Source organism: Indicator indicator, chromosome 26, assembly GCF_027791375.1.
Source record: "Indicator indicator isolate 239-I01 chromosome 26, UM_Iind_1.1, whole genome shotgun sequence".
NCBI classification, from domain to species: domain Eukaryota; kingdom Metazoa; phylum Chordata; class Aves; order Piciformes; family Indicatoridae; genus Indicator; species Indicator indicator.
In genome coordinates this window covers 8,460,455-8,474,750 of record NC_072035.1, presented here as the reverse complement: position 1 = coordinate 8,474,750, position 14,296 = coordinate 8,460,455, and the positions used below count along the sequence as shown (strand labels likewise).

Sequence of the window (14,296 nt, the reverse complement as noted above, 5' to 3'; positions counted from 1 at the left end):
GTGGGGCTGCGCCAAGTGCAAGGCAGGCGCTGCCTCCGTTTCCCCCTCTCCATTCCCCTCCAAGCCCCGTCCTGCGGTGTCACCCACGTCCCCACCATCAACGACGAACTTCTGGGCGTAGCGCTTGAGGTTCTTCCTCTTGATGGAGCAGAAGCTGGGCGGGAAGCAGCCCTCAGCCAGGAGCCGGTAAATGTCCTCATACTTGCTGCTGGGGCCACACGACTCGGCTGCCACCACCTCCTCCTCGGCTACCTGCAGCGCCGAGTCCATGGCCAGCATGGGCCGAGCGGAGCCGGGCTGGCCCAGGTCGCCCGGGGCCGGGCTGCCCACGCCGGGCGCGTCCCCTATCCGCGTCCCCTAACCGCGCGTGCACGACGGGCGCGGCCCCGTAGGGGGCGGGGCGCAGCGGTGGCTCTTAGGGACTGTCTACAAATAACCCATCGGATAATATTGCCTTTCCGGCCTCGCTGCTCGGTACTCTCCTGTCATGTGAAGACAGTGGAGATCTCGCCCGTGCCAGCGCCGTCCCCTGTGGTGTCAGCGCCGGTCCCGAGCCCTCTTTGCCCACGTCGGCATGCGGAGCAGACACGAGGCAGATGAGCGTTCTGGACCTTGCCAAGGGTTAGGGCGGTGGGGGCTGTAGGAAAGCGGCATCGCTCCAGGCCTCGGCCTTGGTAACGCTACGGAAATTAGTGGACAATAAAAAGCATAAATCTGGAGAATCCGCAAGTTTCGCTTCCCCTCGTTTTTCTCCCCGTTAAGAAATGACCGACGCTTCCTCTCTCGCACCGGCCCGGCCGGAAGGGCGCTCCCTGCTGCGCGGCGGAACCATTTGGTGGTGGACCCCGCGCCCGGCGTCGCCCCTGTGCCGGCGGGAAACATGTCCGCGGGCCGCCCGTTCCTGGCCTGCGCCTGCTTCTTCTCGGATAACATCTTCGTGGGACGCTACGGGCTGCACGTCCGGTACCAGGACGAGGGGCAGCTCCGCCGCGATCACGGACGGGTAACGGTGGGGTGGTGGGCACCCTTCCCTTAGCTGGTCGCGGCGTCGGTGGTGGGTGACAGGCCGCGTGTGTTGCAGGCGCTGCGGGAGAGGGGCTGCCGAAGCGAGGAGGATTTCAGCGTCGTGCTGCGGGAGGTGAGCACGTCAATTCCTTCAGACTAGTCTGTGGCTTCGGCTTCCTAAGGGAGGGGACCTCGTCCACCCGAAGACCTCACAGTGGGGGGGACCTGGGGAATCCTGCTCCGCCATGGGGAGGAGACACCGCACCCCGGCTCCGATCCCCTCTTTACATGGGGCGTTTTCGCACACACGGTCTAGCCGGGGACCGGCGGTCGACACGGGGAGCTGGGGAGCTGTGCTGAAACCACAAGCCCTGGCACACCTGAGGCACAACTTCCCGGCGCCTTGTCCCAATCAAACGTAGTGCTGGGCAGGCACCGAAGGGAAAAATTCCCGGCTGGCGCCTTGATCCGGCTCTGGATGCTGTCAGTGGTGTGTTTATTACTGGCAACACCCTGGAAGTAAATAATGTAAATTCAACAGGTTATTAAAATGGCCTTCTGTGCTGCTCCCTAATTGGTTTTGGCTAGCAGGCTCCCACTGCCCTTCTAGTTTGTCTTTCTTCGATCCTTCTTTTGTCAATTAGAGTGCCATGAGATGGGGTCAGGGGGTCTACAGAATTCGTGTAAGGTCTGACAAAGAAGGATATCAAAAGATTTAAAAAAAAAATTTAAAAGTGCTCCAGGTCCCTCTTCAGGGAGGGATCTGTGTTTCTTTCCAGGACAGGGACAGAGATCTGTCACATAAGCAGCTCCAATTTCACCTAAAGAGAGGGAGAGGTTCTTTTAGAGATCCTTGGCAGAATGACAGCTGTAAATTGTAGTTACAATTAAAGCCTTACCTTGTTAACTGATTGCTATGATTAGTACAGCACATAATTTGTGACTTTAGTAAGACAGGATTTTCTACAAGCAGAATCAAATAAGTAGTGTCATACAGAATTTGCATACAAGTTAACAGGATGTCTACATCCTAACTTAACTTTCTAATCATCTGGGCCCTCTGCAGGTTGTGTCAGACCTTAACACATGGTTTGCATGTCAATGTAACCATCATAATTTGGACTAAAAAAAAAAAGAATATGAGCTGGTCACCCAGTCCTTGGAGGAAGAAAATGATGGCAGAAGCTTCCTTGCCCAGGGTGGGTCACTGCTCCCACTGTCCAGCAGCAGTTCCTGTCCAAGTTCCTCACTGAGGACTTGTAACTGCTTGATTTTATAGCCAGTTCTGTGGGTGTTCTTATGCTTGACAACACCTGCCTGGCCAGAGGGCTGGGGCCTTCAGGGCCAGCAAGGAAGGGAGTACTTGGCCTGAAGCCCAGGAACCTTGAGTCTGATAGGGAGGGGAAGAAGAAATCACTTTGGTTTGATCTAATTGGTTCACAGAACCTTGAGGGCCTGATAAGGAGGAAAAGGGAATGAATACTTGATCCACTTGGTCACAGAGAATGGCTGCTTGCCTTATAAAATGACATTAGTTATGCTACCCACATTACCAGGAGCTGGGAGCAGGGGGTACCAGTCACACCCTACTTCCTTTTTTGCTGAGGAATGTTATAAATTAATCTCCTGGGGGCTTATTAAATAGGAAGAGCTGCATGAACCAGCTGCTACTACAGCTGTTTCCTCTGAAAATACAGACCAGCCTTTTCCTACAACACTTAGCAGTAATCCCTTCATGACAAGTCCTGTCTCTCTTCTAACAAATGTCTTTATTTTGGACAATGTTTAGATTGTCAGAACATAATCCAGACTCTTAGAGTGTACACTGGTGCTTCATGGGGCATCAGAATGCCTGAAAGGGCTGAAACCCTGCAGCTCCACTTGACACATCCATAGAAAGCCTTCAGTTAGTTTTTAAGCCATCCACAATGAGAACACATCTCAAATCCTTCTTAGGCATTTGGCTTTACAAATTTTATTTTGACTTGTCTTGACTACAGAAAAGCAAAGACATACACTTCATCTGCCAGAGGTGCCCAGAACAAAAATAACTGGTTTCAAACAACGAGCAAAATCCTAGAACTGTTTTAATTACCCCTCTTGATTTTCTAACAATGTGCTCTATTGTTTACTTGTAGATTGAGGCAGAAGTGCAGCGAAGAAAACAGTTAATTCATCAGTCAGTGGAACGCAAAGCCATCATCTCTAAGTGCTACAGGCAAAAGCACCCAGAAGTGTATGTTCTGCAGGTAGACAATATGTTTGGAATCTGTTTTGCATCCAAGGAATTGCTTGAGAGCTTACTTATGCAGTAGGAAACCCTCTTCTCCTCAGGATTGTGCACAGTGCTAGAGTGGACTGAATTAAAAGTAAATTGTAGCATATTAAAACTGAATGTAGAACTTTGACAGCATAGCATCTTCTCCAGGCAAGATTCCAGATAAGGGTCATTCTGTATTGAAGCTGCACCAGCATCTGGTATTGGACTCAGAATACCATTAATAATTAAACATAAAGCATCATTGCAGCAAACAGGGTCAGTGAGGTCTAATGAACAGCCACAGTAATCAGCCTTTATGGGCTTAACACAGACAAGGTCCTAGTAACTGTCAGCTGAAGGTGGGCAGCAGGCTGCCCTTATCTGTACACCCCACTGCAAACACAGAGTAGTCCTTCTTGTGGGCTACTCTGCTTTGAATTTCATGGTGTTTGCCAGATCCAAGACTTTCCAGCTGGATAATTATCACAGATCAGCAGTCTCCATTCGAGGACCTTCTTGTTGGTGCCACCATCTGCTTCTTGGCCACAAGATTGCACAGATTCAGAGCTCTGTGATACTTCAGTAACAACTTCTGCCATTGTCTGTTCTGCTGCTGTCTGTCATGATCTGTGTGGGGAAGTGCTTCAAGCAGAGCACAATCACTTTGTGTGCTGAGGCCATGGCAAGATGCTAAATCCTCTAGAAAAGATTTTGCAGTTACCTGTTAGGACTCCATGATGTGAGCCAAGCTCCTTCCCGTCACACTAAGGATAAATCTGGCCAGTTATACTTAGAAACCTGTGAACTAGAGCAAGCAGCATCTTACCTAAACCCCCAAGTAAAACATCAGCAACATTCTGCAGTTCCTGTCACAGAAGTAACTCAAATGTGACTATCAACCTTGCTCCCCAGACACTACATATTTTTCTGTGGCTGCCTGGAAGTCCGCTTTCCTCCTGGGCCATAAAAGACTGCACAGGCTAATTGTGTTTCTGTATATTTTTATCATCTTTCCCTTGACCCCAGGATTCATTCCTAGCCCCAGAGTTTCTGGAAATTGTGAGGTACTGCACATCACCAGATGCTCATCTCCACGGCCTCCTGCGCTACATTGAGTCCTTCTCAGGTAAAGAAAACAACACATCAGCCACAAAGATCTCCCTCTGCAACTTCAGTACTGACAGCTGTTTTCAAGCCCTGTCTTTAACAGCTCAGATTTGATACACAGCTGAGGCAAACAGGATGTTATTTTCTGCTTGATGAGAGTCTCCGGAGAGGCAGCATTGTGCAGCAGTTATGCTCTGCGTGAGACCTGCTTTCTGCTTTTACAGTCCCAGTCTGCTGATGTCTCATCAGAGGCTGTAGCTGCAGCAAGGTTGGGGTTTCGGTTGTACACAACCTCAAGGGAGAGCCTGCTGAAGGAACACAGTTAGCCCAGGGAATTTATTTTCTCTCTCCCCGAGTACTTTACCATTTCAGACAATCCCCGTTGGTTTGTCTGGGCTGAAATAGTTTCAGTCTAGATTTCAGTCTTTTAAAGAAATCTGGGTTTTAAGATTCCCTGGAGGCAGCTGTGTGGCTTGCTCTCCACCACAACTGCTGCTAAAATGTACAGAGGAAGCTGAAAAGTTTCTCAAGACTAAAGGAAAGACACAAATGTTTATGTGCAGGGCTCCTGGATTTGTCAAAGGCATGATTTCCAGGCACAGCCTTCTCACACTGTCTTTGTCTCAGCTTCCATAGCCTTTATATTGAGCTCCCCTGCACAAACCTTTAGGGCTTTACTCTGACAGGCAGCCTTGAAGGCCTGGTCTTCCTGCAGGGTTTGCACTGGATGAGTGAATCCCACATTGCCTAAATGACCTGGAGCCTCCTTCTTCCAGGAGGCTGTATCTGGACTTGTTGTGATAAGCTGTTGATTCACCACCCTACTCTAGACTCTTTCAAAACATTTCCTTGGCACCCACATTTAAATCAGTGCCAGATCTCCTGACTGGATGGGGAAGCCTGGAGATGAGGAGCCAACTTGAAAAACAACAAATACATCCCGGAGCCAGTCCCAGGGAACGGTTCCAGCCCTTTGAACAGGCTGTGCACAAAGTGAAGCACATAGGTCCTTCCTTCTCACTGATACCAACACAGCACACCTAGGCAGTGCAACAGCCTCGAACACTGTTACTTCTTATTTTCCCCAGCAAATAGTATCTGCTTTCTCTTGACAGATAAGAGGATCTATCGACTCCCAGTGTTCACACAGGAGTTCTGCCTAGCCTTTGTGGATGAGCTGGAGAACTTTGAGCAGTCCGATATGCCTAAAGGCAGGCCTAACACCATGAATAACTATGGGGTAGGACTATTTCTTGGGCTTCCTCAGGAGAAAATGTTCACAAGCAAACTACACACTCCTTTAGCTTCCAAAATGTCTGTAATTTGAGCACAATGCAGCGTGAGTACAGCCCCCTGAAGTTAAAGGGTTCAAGGAACGTGTATGACAGAGACAAAAGGGCAGGGGAATGCAGGGAAAGGGGCAGAGCACCCTGTACTTAAGCAGTACACATTTAAATCAGGAAGTTAAGAAAAAAGATACTCAACTTTTGATTTTACTCTGTCTTTTCCCCATCATTTTCCACTTTGATCCTCCTTCTTTTGCCTATAGCTGGAGCCTTTGCCTTAAAATTCCTGAGCTAGCAGGAAGGGTCAGGAGAGCACAAGATGGTTCAGCTGGGCAGAAGCTCTGATGAAGCAGCAGGTGTAGCTGATCAGCTGTTCCCATCTCCTCTCTTTGAGACAGGTTTTGTTAAATGAGCTTGGGATGGATGAAGCTTTCATCACACCCCTGCGTGAGCAGTACCTGCAGCCCATAACAGCTCTGCTTTACCCTGACTTGGGAGGTGCTTGTCTGGACAGCCACAAAGCGTTTGTGGTCAAGTACTCACTACACGAAGATCTGGATTTGAGCTCTCACTATGACAATGCAGAAGTCACCTTAAATGTTTCACTGGGAAAAGACTTCACAGAAGGCAACTTGTACTTTGGGGATTTCAATCAGGTACTGAGCATGTTCCTAATCTGGTGCCCAATTTGATTCCCTTCTGACAGTCAAATCTGCTCTGCCCCTTCCCTTTTTTTTACAATGTCTTGGTTACCCAGGATTCTTTTCTGCTACAAGCACATTACCAATATTCAAGCTTCAGAGAGAGGACAGAGACAGCTATCATGGGTGAAACTGGAGTGGAACAACTCAGCCCATCTTTCCATGACTAAAAAGTGAGCAGGGAAGTGCTGAGGGAGAGAGAAGAAATTCATTTTAGATGAGACTTAAACCTAAGCCTGTAGCCTCTCTTTTTGGGGGACTCCTCACAAGAAGAGGGTAAATTTTGCAGTTCATACTGCAGTTCATACTGCAATCCCATACACTGATGACATAGTGTTTTAAATTGAATGTTTGTCTTTAAATTCCCTCTGGACCTGGCACTGGGAATTTCATCCGGGAAAACAGTTGTGCTAAACTTTTGCCAAGCCACCATGGAAGTGGCTGTATTTCAGGGGTGCAGTGAGGGCTCTCCATGTTGCTCACTGAATGCTGTGGGTGAGGAGGTGACAAATAGAAATTTCAACTCTTTGAGCATTTTTTTAGGCTAGGGACTTTGTGGTGTAATGCTGTATCCACCTCCCTTTGTTCCAGGATCCTACTCCTGTGCCAAAGTACATGGAGATTGAACATGTGGGAGCCCAGGGGCTGTTACACCGAGGAGGGCAGATCCATGGAGCACTTCCTATTGCCTCTGGGGAACGGTGGAACCTCATTATTTGGATGAGATCCTCACCCATCCGCAACCAGCTCTGCCCTATGTGCAACAAGAAACCTGAGCTGGTGGAAGCAGAGGGCTTTGGAGATGGGTTCACAGAAAGCCTTGAAGACGATGCCCCTGAGACTGTGAATTTCTGTACCATGTGGTAGCAGACCACAGAGAACCTGATTTCTCCAGAACAAGTGGCCTAAAACTCCTTTCTGACCTCTCAGACTGCACTAACAGATTCTGACAGATACACAAGTCATGTAATTAGTAGTGAGCTCCTTGCAAAGTGATGCAAAACCAGTTGTGCTGGGGTTAGGGAAGCAAGCTTAGACAGTGAAAGAGCTGGTACCCAGCTTGCCAGGGCTCACACTTGGGCTGGGGGACTGCTTGGAAGACATAGGAAGCCTTAACACTTGCTTACTGCAAAGGCCCTGTAAATATTTTCAGTTGTGGGGGGAAAACCCAAAGTTGCTTGACCTTTGTGAAGACCTGCCAGCAGCAGCAAGACAAGTCTTGCTGTACATGTAAAAAAACAGTACAATAAAGCCCTGCTCTGCTGTTTACAGGAACTCCTCTTCCAGGGGAAGGGGAAAACCTTTTTTTTTTTTTTTTTGCTAAGTGACAGTGAAGAACCTGCCCAAAGCGAGATGCAGATGATTCACAACAGGCTGCTGGGAATGGCATGGAATTACTGTCACCAGAGGTTTACTTAACCCAGGCTCAGAAAAATCCATCAGCAGCAATACAGGGAGAGATGATCCCACAGGGTGGCTGAGAGGATCCCTCCACAAGCTCTTCTGAGCCAAAAATTTTCCTTTCAAAGTTACCAGGAATGTTTTAACCAAGCAGAAACGTGCTTTAGAAACAAAGCTCTGGGAGCCCCCTGCAACGTAATAAAACTTTCCATGCAAGAGCATACATTTAACTCCCTTCCTTTGGTTATGTCAACAAGTGAAAATACAAAATAACCATCTAACCCTGGGTGTAGCAACCAGGCCGGGGGCTTCCTGGTTTGGCACCAACATGCCCTCATAGCTGAGGCATTCAGAGGGTCAGGTGCTTATCCAATCCTACCACTGGCCAGCTGAAATGATGGACTCTCCCATCTACAAAACGAGTTAAGCCAAATATCTTTTGATTTGTTGTCTGCATTTGGCTCTGGGGAGATTTGATATGCATACACACCACTGCATTTACAAAGGGGCTTTTAAAAGTCATTTATTCAATTGCAATAATTACAATGTGTGGACTTTGCATCCTTGCTGACTGTGAAATGCTGAATGTGAGCTGGTACAGCTAGCACAGGGGTGACGAGTTAAGCATTCCTAACAGATCCATTGAGGTTTTGGTCAGGAGTACTGTTAGGAGACAGCACTCTTTAGCTTTTCATGAGCAAAACCCATTAAAATTGCATCTCAGGAAGGAAACCGGCCGTGGTATCTGTGCATGGAGCCAAAGGGCTATCAAGAAAATTAGTCGTCAAGTCATCATTTCATTCAGCGCTTCCTATCTGCCCCGAATTAGGCCCCAGAAATCGAACTAGTGATGGGACCTGCCCGGGCCCGGTGGATCCCGGAACCAATAGCGCAGCGCAGCTGCCGCGCGGCCTTGCGCACGGCGGCCGGAAGTCGGGGGGAAGAGGCTGGGAGGACGCGGCTGGGGGGATGCGGCAGCGGCTGCCCCGCTCGGTACCGGCGGTGCAGGGCCCGGTTCGGCTCTGGTGGGTGAGTCCCTCCTTCCTCCTCTTACCTGCGGCGGGATCGGGACCGGCCTGGAGCGGCCCCGGCGGAGGGCACCGACCGGGGGCGGGCGGAGGGGCAGACGCCTGCGCGCTGCGGTGGCAGCTGGCGGCTGGGGTAGGCTGTTCAAGTACCTGACACACAGGGCCGCGCTCTTAAAGGGACCGCGCCCTTAAAGGGACCGCGCCATACGCCAGGCTCTTCAAGGGACAGTGCACCTAGTACTGGGCTCTTAAAGGGCCAGCGCACCTTGCGTACGTTCTTAAAGTGCCAGTAATCCTAGTGCTGAGCTCTTAAACGGCCAGAACACCTTTTACTGAGCTCCTCAAGGGCCGGTGTGCTTCGAGCTGAGCTCTTAAAAGGTCATCATGCTGCAAGCTCCCAGCAGTGCCAGACTCCAGCTGCAGCAGAGCAGTTAGGTGAAACTGGGTGGGCTGGAGGAGCTGCCCTAATGTGGCCAGGAATCTGGTGGCAGATTTGAAGTGAGATCTCCCAGTTTTGGGGTATGACCAGCCTGGGATGCTGCTGTGATGGATTTAGGGCTTGTCCCCTTCTTGTGGCATCACCATGTACTCAAGGGGATGCTCCTATTTGTGCCCAACTCCGTATATGTTGATGCTGTTGCTGCAGTTGCATTAAAAGCGGGTCCTGGAGTCTGATGGGGCAGACCCAAGACCCAGACACCATGTGAGCGAGGCCTGGTGTGAGGGATAGCTGCTGGGTGTGTGTTGATGAAGGACTCCCATCCACAGAAGCTTCCTTGCGTGTCCATAATTGCTTGGGTTTTTTTATCTGATTGAAATTTCTGTTTGGACTTCACTCAAAGGTCTGATTCGCTTGGGAGCAAATGGCTGCTTGGGAACACCAAGGTGGCAAACATGCAATTAATTAAACGCAGTAGTTGGAAGGTGGCTGTGAGAAAGCATTTCCCAGATACTGCTCTGCCGATGGTGCCAGTTTGTTTTTTAAATTAATGAGAGCATCTATCATGTCATCTCTGGCCTCTAGCTGCTGGCAGCTGGTTGGGCTGATGGACGGGGATGCCAGCTCAGTGCATAATCTGTTTTCTAAAAGCAAATTGGAGTATTAAAAATTCATTCCTCCCCTTGGCTCGTGCCTGCTCTCGGTGTTTTAAATAATGGGGTGATTGACTCCGTGTTCAGCTTGGGGAGGATGTTTCATTTTGCTGACTGTCACTGCAGCATCAATCATACCTTGCTGGTGTCTGTCTGCAGCTGCAGCGTTCTCGTGATGGCTCCCAGTGCTGTGCAGTAACCCATAACTGCCAGGGATTGTCCCTGGGGCCATGGGGCACCACGTTGCCTGCAAACCCCAACCATGGTGGGGGTCAGCATGGTTCACTCTCAGTCATCATATCTAGGGACAAACATGAGGAGCACAGGGAAAGGCTGGTGGAGGTTTCACCGGGAACCTGTTTGGGAGTGGTTGTCTCAAGGTGTGGTACGGCTGCCTGGGGATGACAGTGCTGTCCCTGCAGAGCCCCAATTCCCCTGTAGGGGTTGGTGAAATGCATCTTGGCTGTGGCTGAGTGCTGGGTAGCCCTGACCTACCCCTGCACAACGGGAGCTCAGCAAGAGCAGGTGTGAGCAGAGGAGTCGTCTAGCAGGAACAGGTCTTCGAGGACTGATTGGCTCAGAATTAGAGTTAAGGTTTTTGGGGCTGCTGGACACGTTGTTGCTGAGCAGGTGTGGTCTGCTCCCCAGCCCTGATGTGACCCATTCCCCCCAGGAGCTAATGCACGATGGCCCACAGCCAGTCTCGGAAGCGGTCACGAAGCAGGAGCAAAAGCAATTCTCGGAGCAGACAGGAGAGGAAGGAGAAGAAAAGGAGGAAAAGCAGCAAGGACTCACACCGGGGCAACAGCTCTCCTCCACGGAAGCGGACCTCTGAGTGTCACAAACACAAGTCAAGCTCAACAGCAGCTGGGGGAGGTAGGGGAAAGGCCTGTGACCCTGTGCTTTCACCACATTGTCCTGGGGCAGGTGCACAGAGGGGGCTCAGGTGGGAGAAGAGGATCCCTGCTTTTAGTTAAATCAGTCTGTCACCTTGCTGCGCACATTTTAGTCTCATTCTGATGCAGGTGGAGCCCTGCAGCCCCTCTGCCTGCCAGTCTGGCAGGGTGACACTGTGTCAGAGGTGTCAGCACAAAGGGGTCTTTTCTGCATTTTCTGGGGAGCTTTGCTGCTTGGGCAAGAAGAAATCAGGCTGGGAGGGGGACACTGGCATCCCTGCTGATGCAAGGCCAGAGCTGCTCTCCTCAACCTCCTCTTATGTATTGCAGAAAAGAAGAAGGAAAGAAAGGACAAAAAGAAGAGGAAGGCAAGTACTTCTTCCTCTGAGACAGCATCTTCATCCACCAGCTCCTCCTCATCTTCCTCTTCCTCCAGCTTCTCTTCTGATGACTCCAGTGACAGTGACTCCAAAATGAAGAAGAGTAAACATGGCAAAAAAAAGCGAGTGAAACAGAAAGACAAAAAGAAGAAGAAAAAGAGGATAAAGAAGAAAGCAAAAAAGAAGGTAAAGGAGGGAGCTAAGGAGGAGAAAGCCAAGGGAGAAGCAGTACCTGGCCCGTCACTGGAGCAGTGGCATAAGGAACCCATGGTGGACACTGGACCAGGTAGTGATGGTGTTTCCCCTCCTGCTAAAGCCAGGGCACAAAAGCCCCCGTTGCCCTTCCTGTGACCCACACAAAGTGTCTGAGAGAAGCAGGAGGAGCTCCAGGCTCTCCTCCCTCCTACATACCGTGGCCACCTTTGATCCACACCATGTAAACATAAGGAGCCACATTCAGAGGTTCATTTGTGAAGTGTTTAGGCAGTTTGTAGAGGTAAGCTGGGAACAAAGATGTTAGATGGAAGGACATGGTCAGCAGTAACACACTGGCAAAGCTGTTAGTGGCTTTGGGACATGAAGCAGCTCTTCCCTTGTGTGGTTCAGCACTGAGCCCCGAGTACCCCTGGGAAACTGGTGTGGCATGTGTGTCTGTTGATGTCAAGTGTGGTGCTGTGCCCCTCAGCCAGGAGCCAGCCCCACAAGCATGGCTCTCATGAACTGATGCATTCCAGTTTTGACAGATGAACAAAAATCCCGAATTCAGGCCATGAAGCCAATGACAAAGGAAGAATGGGATGCAAGGCAGAGCGTCATACGGAGAGTTGTGGATCCTGAGACAGGGAGAACCAGGTATGATCCCTGGGGAAAAGGGAGGTGGGTTGTTCAACACTATCCATGTTGTGTGGGTCGGAGTCCTGGAGATTACACACTCATGGCACTACAGTACCACTGTGGATCCAGGTTCCCTTCAGCAGCAAAGGCCTGAGCTGATCCCTTGCAGATCCCCTGCTGTCAGACCTGGGGTAACTTACCCAGAAAACAGCATGTTTGACCCAAATTATGGAATTGTGTTGGGGCTCCATGCATGGGACATGGGACTGTGTCCCAGCTGGAAGCTCTGGGATTCAGACACTACAGCACTCTGCTAGTGGAGGCAGAAGGTCTGTTCTTTGTGCTGTGAAGAGTTCAGCTTGCCCCGTTAAATGTGGCTCAGCAGCTGGGGGTAAAATAGGAATCAGAAGGATGACTGCCACCTCCTTGCCCCACTGCTTCACCCACTTGCCTTTCAGCGCCAGTTAGCAGCCAGGTACAAGTGAGGAGGGATCATGTGCCCCTTGGGGTTACTGACAACACTCAAACCAAAGTTCCTTTAGCTGCAAAAAAGGAGTGACCAAGTTTTTAATAAACTCCGTCTTCTCAGCAAGCAGAAAACATCATGCTGAAGAGAATTGGGTGTGACAAGTCCAGTCTTAAAATAGAAGTCAGCCTGCAGGGCTCAGGGAGGTGTGGAACAAAGGTCGGTTCCCTGTAAGGCACATAATGAAGACAATTAAATTTTTGTTCGTGTTTGGAGGTGTGAGCCGCCTCCAACACTGCTTGGAATTTGCTCAGCAAGATTCTCCCTGGTCTGGTTGCTTTTCAAGGCCCAAACTGGCTCCTTTTTTGGAATGGCTCTGCGGTTTCCTGGGACAGCCAGGACCAGACGTGAACTCTGTGTGGTAAAAGAAAAAGGTTTTGCAGGAGCTGGGGGCCACTGCTGTTGGCAGCAAAGCCTGCAGATGGTGGGGTGGCAAGGAGATGGTTTTGTTTGCCAGTAGCCCTTATGGTTCATGTGTCTATGCTTGTTTTCCAGGCTTATTAAGGGAGATGGAGAAGTATTAGAAGAGATTGTCAGCAAGGAGAGACACAAGGAGATTAATAAGGTAGTGGGGAACTTGCTACCAGCATGAGCTACTGGGTGGGTGGGTACAGGTGGGGAACTGCTGCACCCAGAGGTGTTGTCTTACCTCTCTGAGGACCCCACTGACGTCCACCAGGGCAAACCGAGCTCTGGCAGCTCCATGGTAGCCCCCACAGGTGGGTGCTGCTGGTCCTTGGTCCTTGGGCAGGAGGTGCTGTGAGCACCTGTGTCTCTCCCTCTGCAGCAAGCCACCCGGGGGGATGGGCTGGCCTTCCAAGTGAGGACAGGGATGCTGCAGTGAGTGCATGAGTGTCAGCCATGCCAGGAGCCTGTCCTGCTGCCAGTGCCAGCCCAGGTGTGAGCTTCTGTTTTCCGGACCATGCAGAAAGCACCGTGTCAAGATGCCTCCCCAGGGGCAATTTCCAGCCGTCTGTAAGTTACTGACTGAGAAGGAGAACAACTTTAATGGTTCATCTCCCAGTAAACAGCTTCTCCCCTCCCTCTTGTCTGGGGCCAGCATGGCTATAATGCACTTAGACCTGCTTGCCTTGATGCCTCTCTGAGACTGGAGGAGCTCAGCAGCACCCAGGGGACAGGCTTGCTGGTGCTGAGCACCTTAAAGGTGCTGCTGCCCCTCTGCTCTGGGCTTTGTCAGGCAGTAACAAACACTGCAGCCAGGACAGGGTTTGCTGGGGCTCCATATATGCAGCCGGCTGCCACCTCTTCCCTTCAAGGGCTGCTCTTTGGTCCTTGCTTGCTGGATCTGTGTGCCCCATGCTTACCCCATGCTGCAGACTCATGGGCCCTGTGCACTCACCACCCTGCTTAATGTGGCTGTGCTGCTGCATGGCTTTGCTCAGGCTGCAGATCTCTGCCAAGTGCCATCCTCCACTGTACCCTGGGGGCTTTACTTGGTCTTTCTGCAGCTTTATCTCATTGGGTGGCACTGGGGAAGCACAGATCTGGCACCCCACACTGGTATGAACAGGTGTGCTTTGTGGAGAGGTGGCTTTTCCTTGCTTTTCCTGCATGCAACTTGTGTCCCTTCTCCACAGCGCAGGCCCTGGGCAGTGCTGGGGCTCTGGGCTTCTCAGGCCTGTGCCCATAGCTGCTGTGAAGCCAACAGTTGGCCTTTCCCCCACTACAAAGTCCATAAACCTACAAGCTATAAAAACCAGAAGGGACAAATAGGTTAAAGGATAAATGGGTTAAAGGACAAATGGGTCTTACAGGACTT

The 14,296-nt window shown here is 50.6% G+C and overlaps 2 protein-coding genes across 4 annotated transcripts; both read left to right on the top strand.

Annotated features, from left to right (window-relative positions):
- The first annotated feature begins 880 nt into the window (after positions 1-880).
- On the top strand, positions 881-7,516 carry OGFOD2 (2-oxoglutarate and iron dependent oxygenase domain containing 2). The gene is made up of 7 exons (XM_054392779.1): positions 881-1,003; positions 1,082-1,138; positions 3,144-3,254; positions 4,292-4,391; positions 5,488-5,612; positions 6,057-6,314; positions 6,951-7,516. Exons 1-7 carry the CDS (start codon positions 881-883, stop codon positions 7,224-7,226), a joined length of 1,050 nt encoding a protein of 349 aa, XP_054248754.1. The 3' UTR covers positions 7,227-7,516.
- Positions 7,517-10,566: 3,050 nt separating this feature from the next.
- ARL6IP4 (ADP ribosylation factor like GTPase 6 interacting protein 4) lies at positions 10,567-13,397 on the top strand. 3 transcript variants are annotated; one of them, XM_054392810.1, is made up of 5 exons: positions 10,567-10,671; positions 11,097-11,442; positions 11,891-12,008; positions 13,012-13,081; positions 13,304-13,397. In XM_054392810.1, exons 1-5 carry the CDS (start codon positions 10,567-10,569, stop codon positions 13,358-13,360), a joined length of 696 nt encoding a protein of 231 aa, XP_054248785.1. In that variant the 3' UTR covers positions 13,361-13,397. The 3 variants fall into 3 exon arrangements, with proteins under 3 accessions (XP_054248785.1, XP_054248784.1, XP_054248783.1); XM_054392809.1 differs by having other exon boundaries at positions 11,061-11,442; XM_054392808.1 differs by having other exon boundaries at positions 10,567-10,756; positions 11,107-11,442.
- Positions 13,398-14,296: the final 899 nt, after the last annotated feature.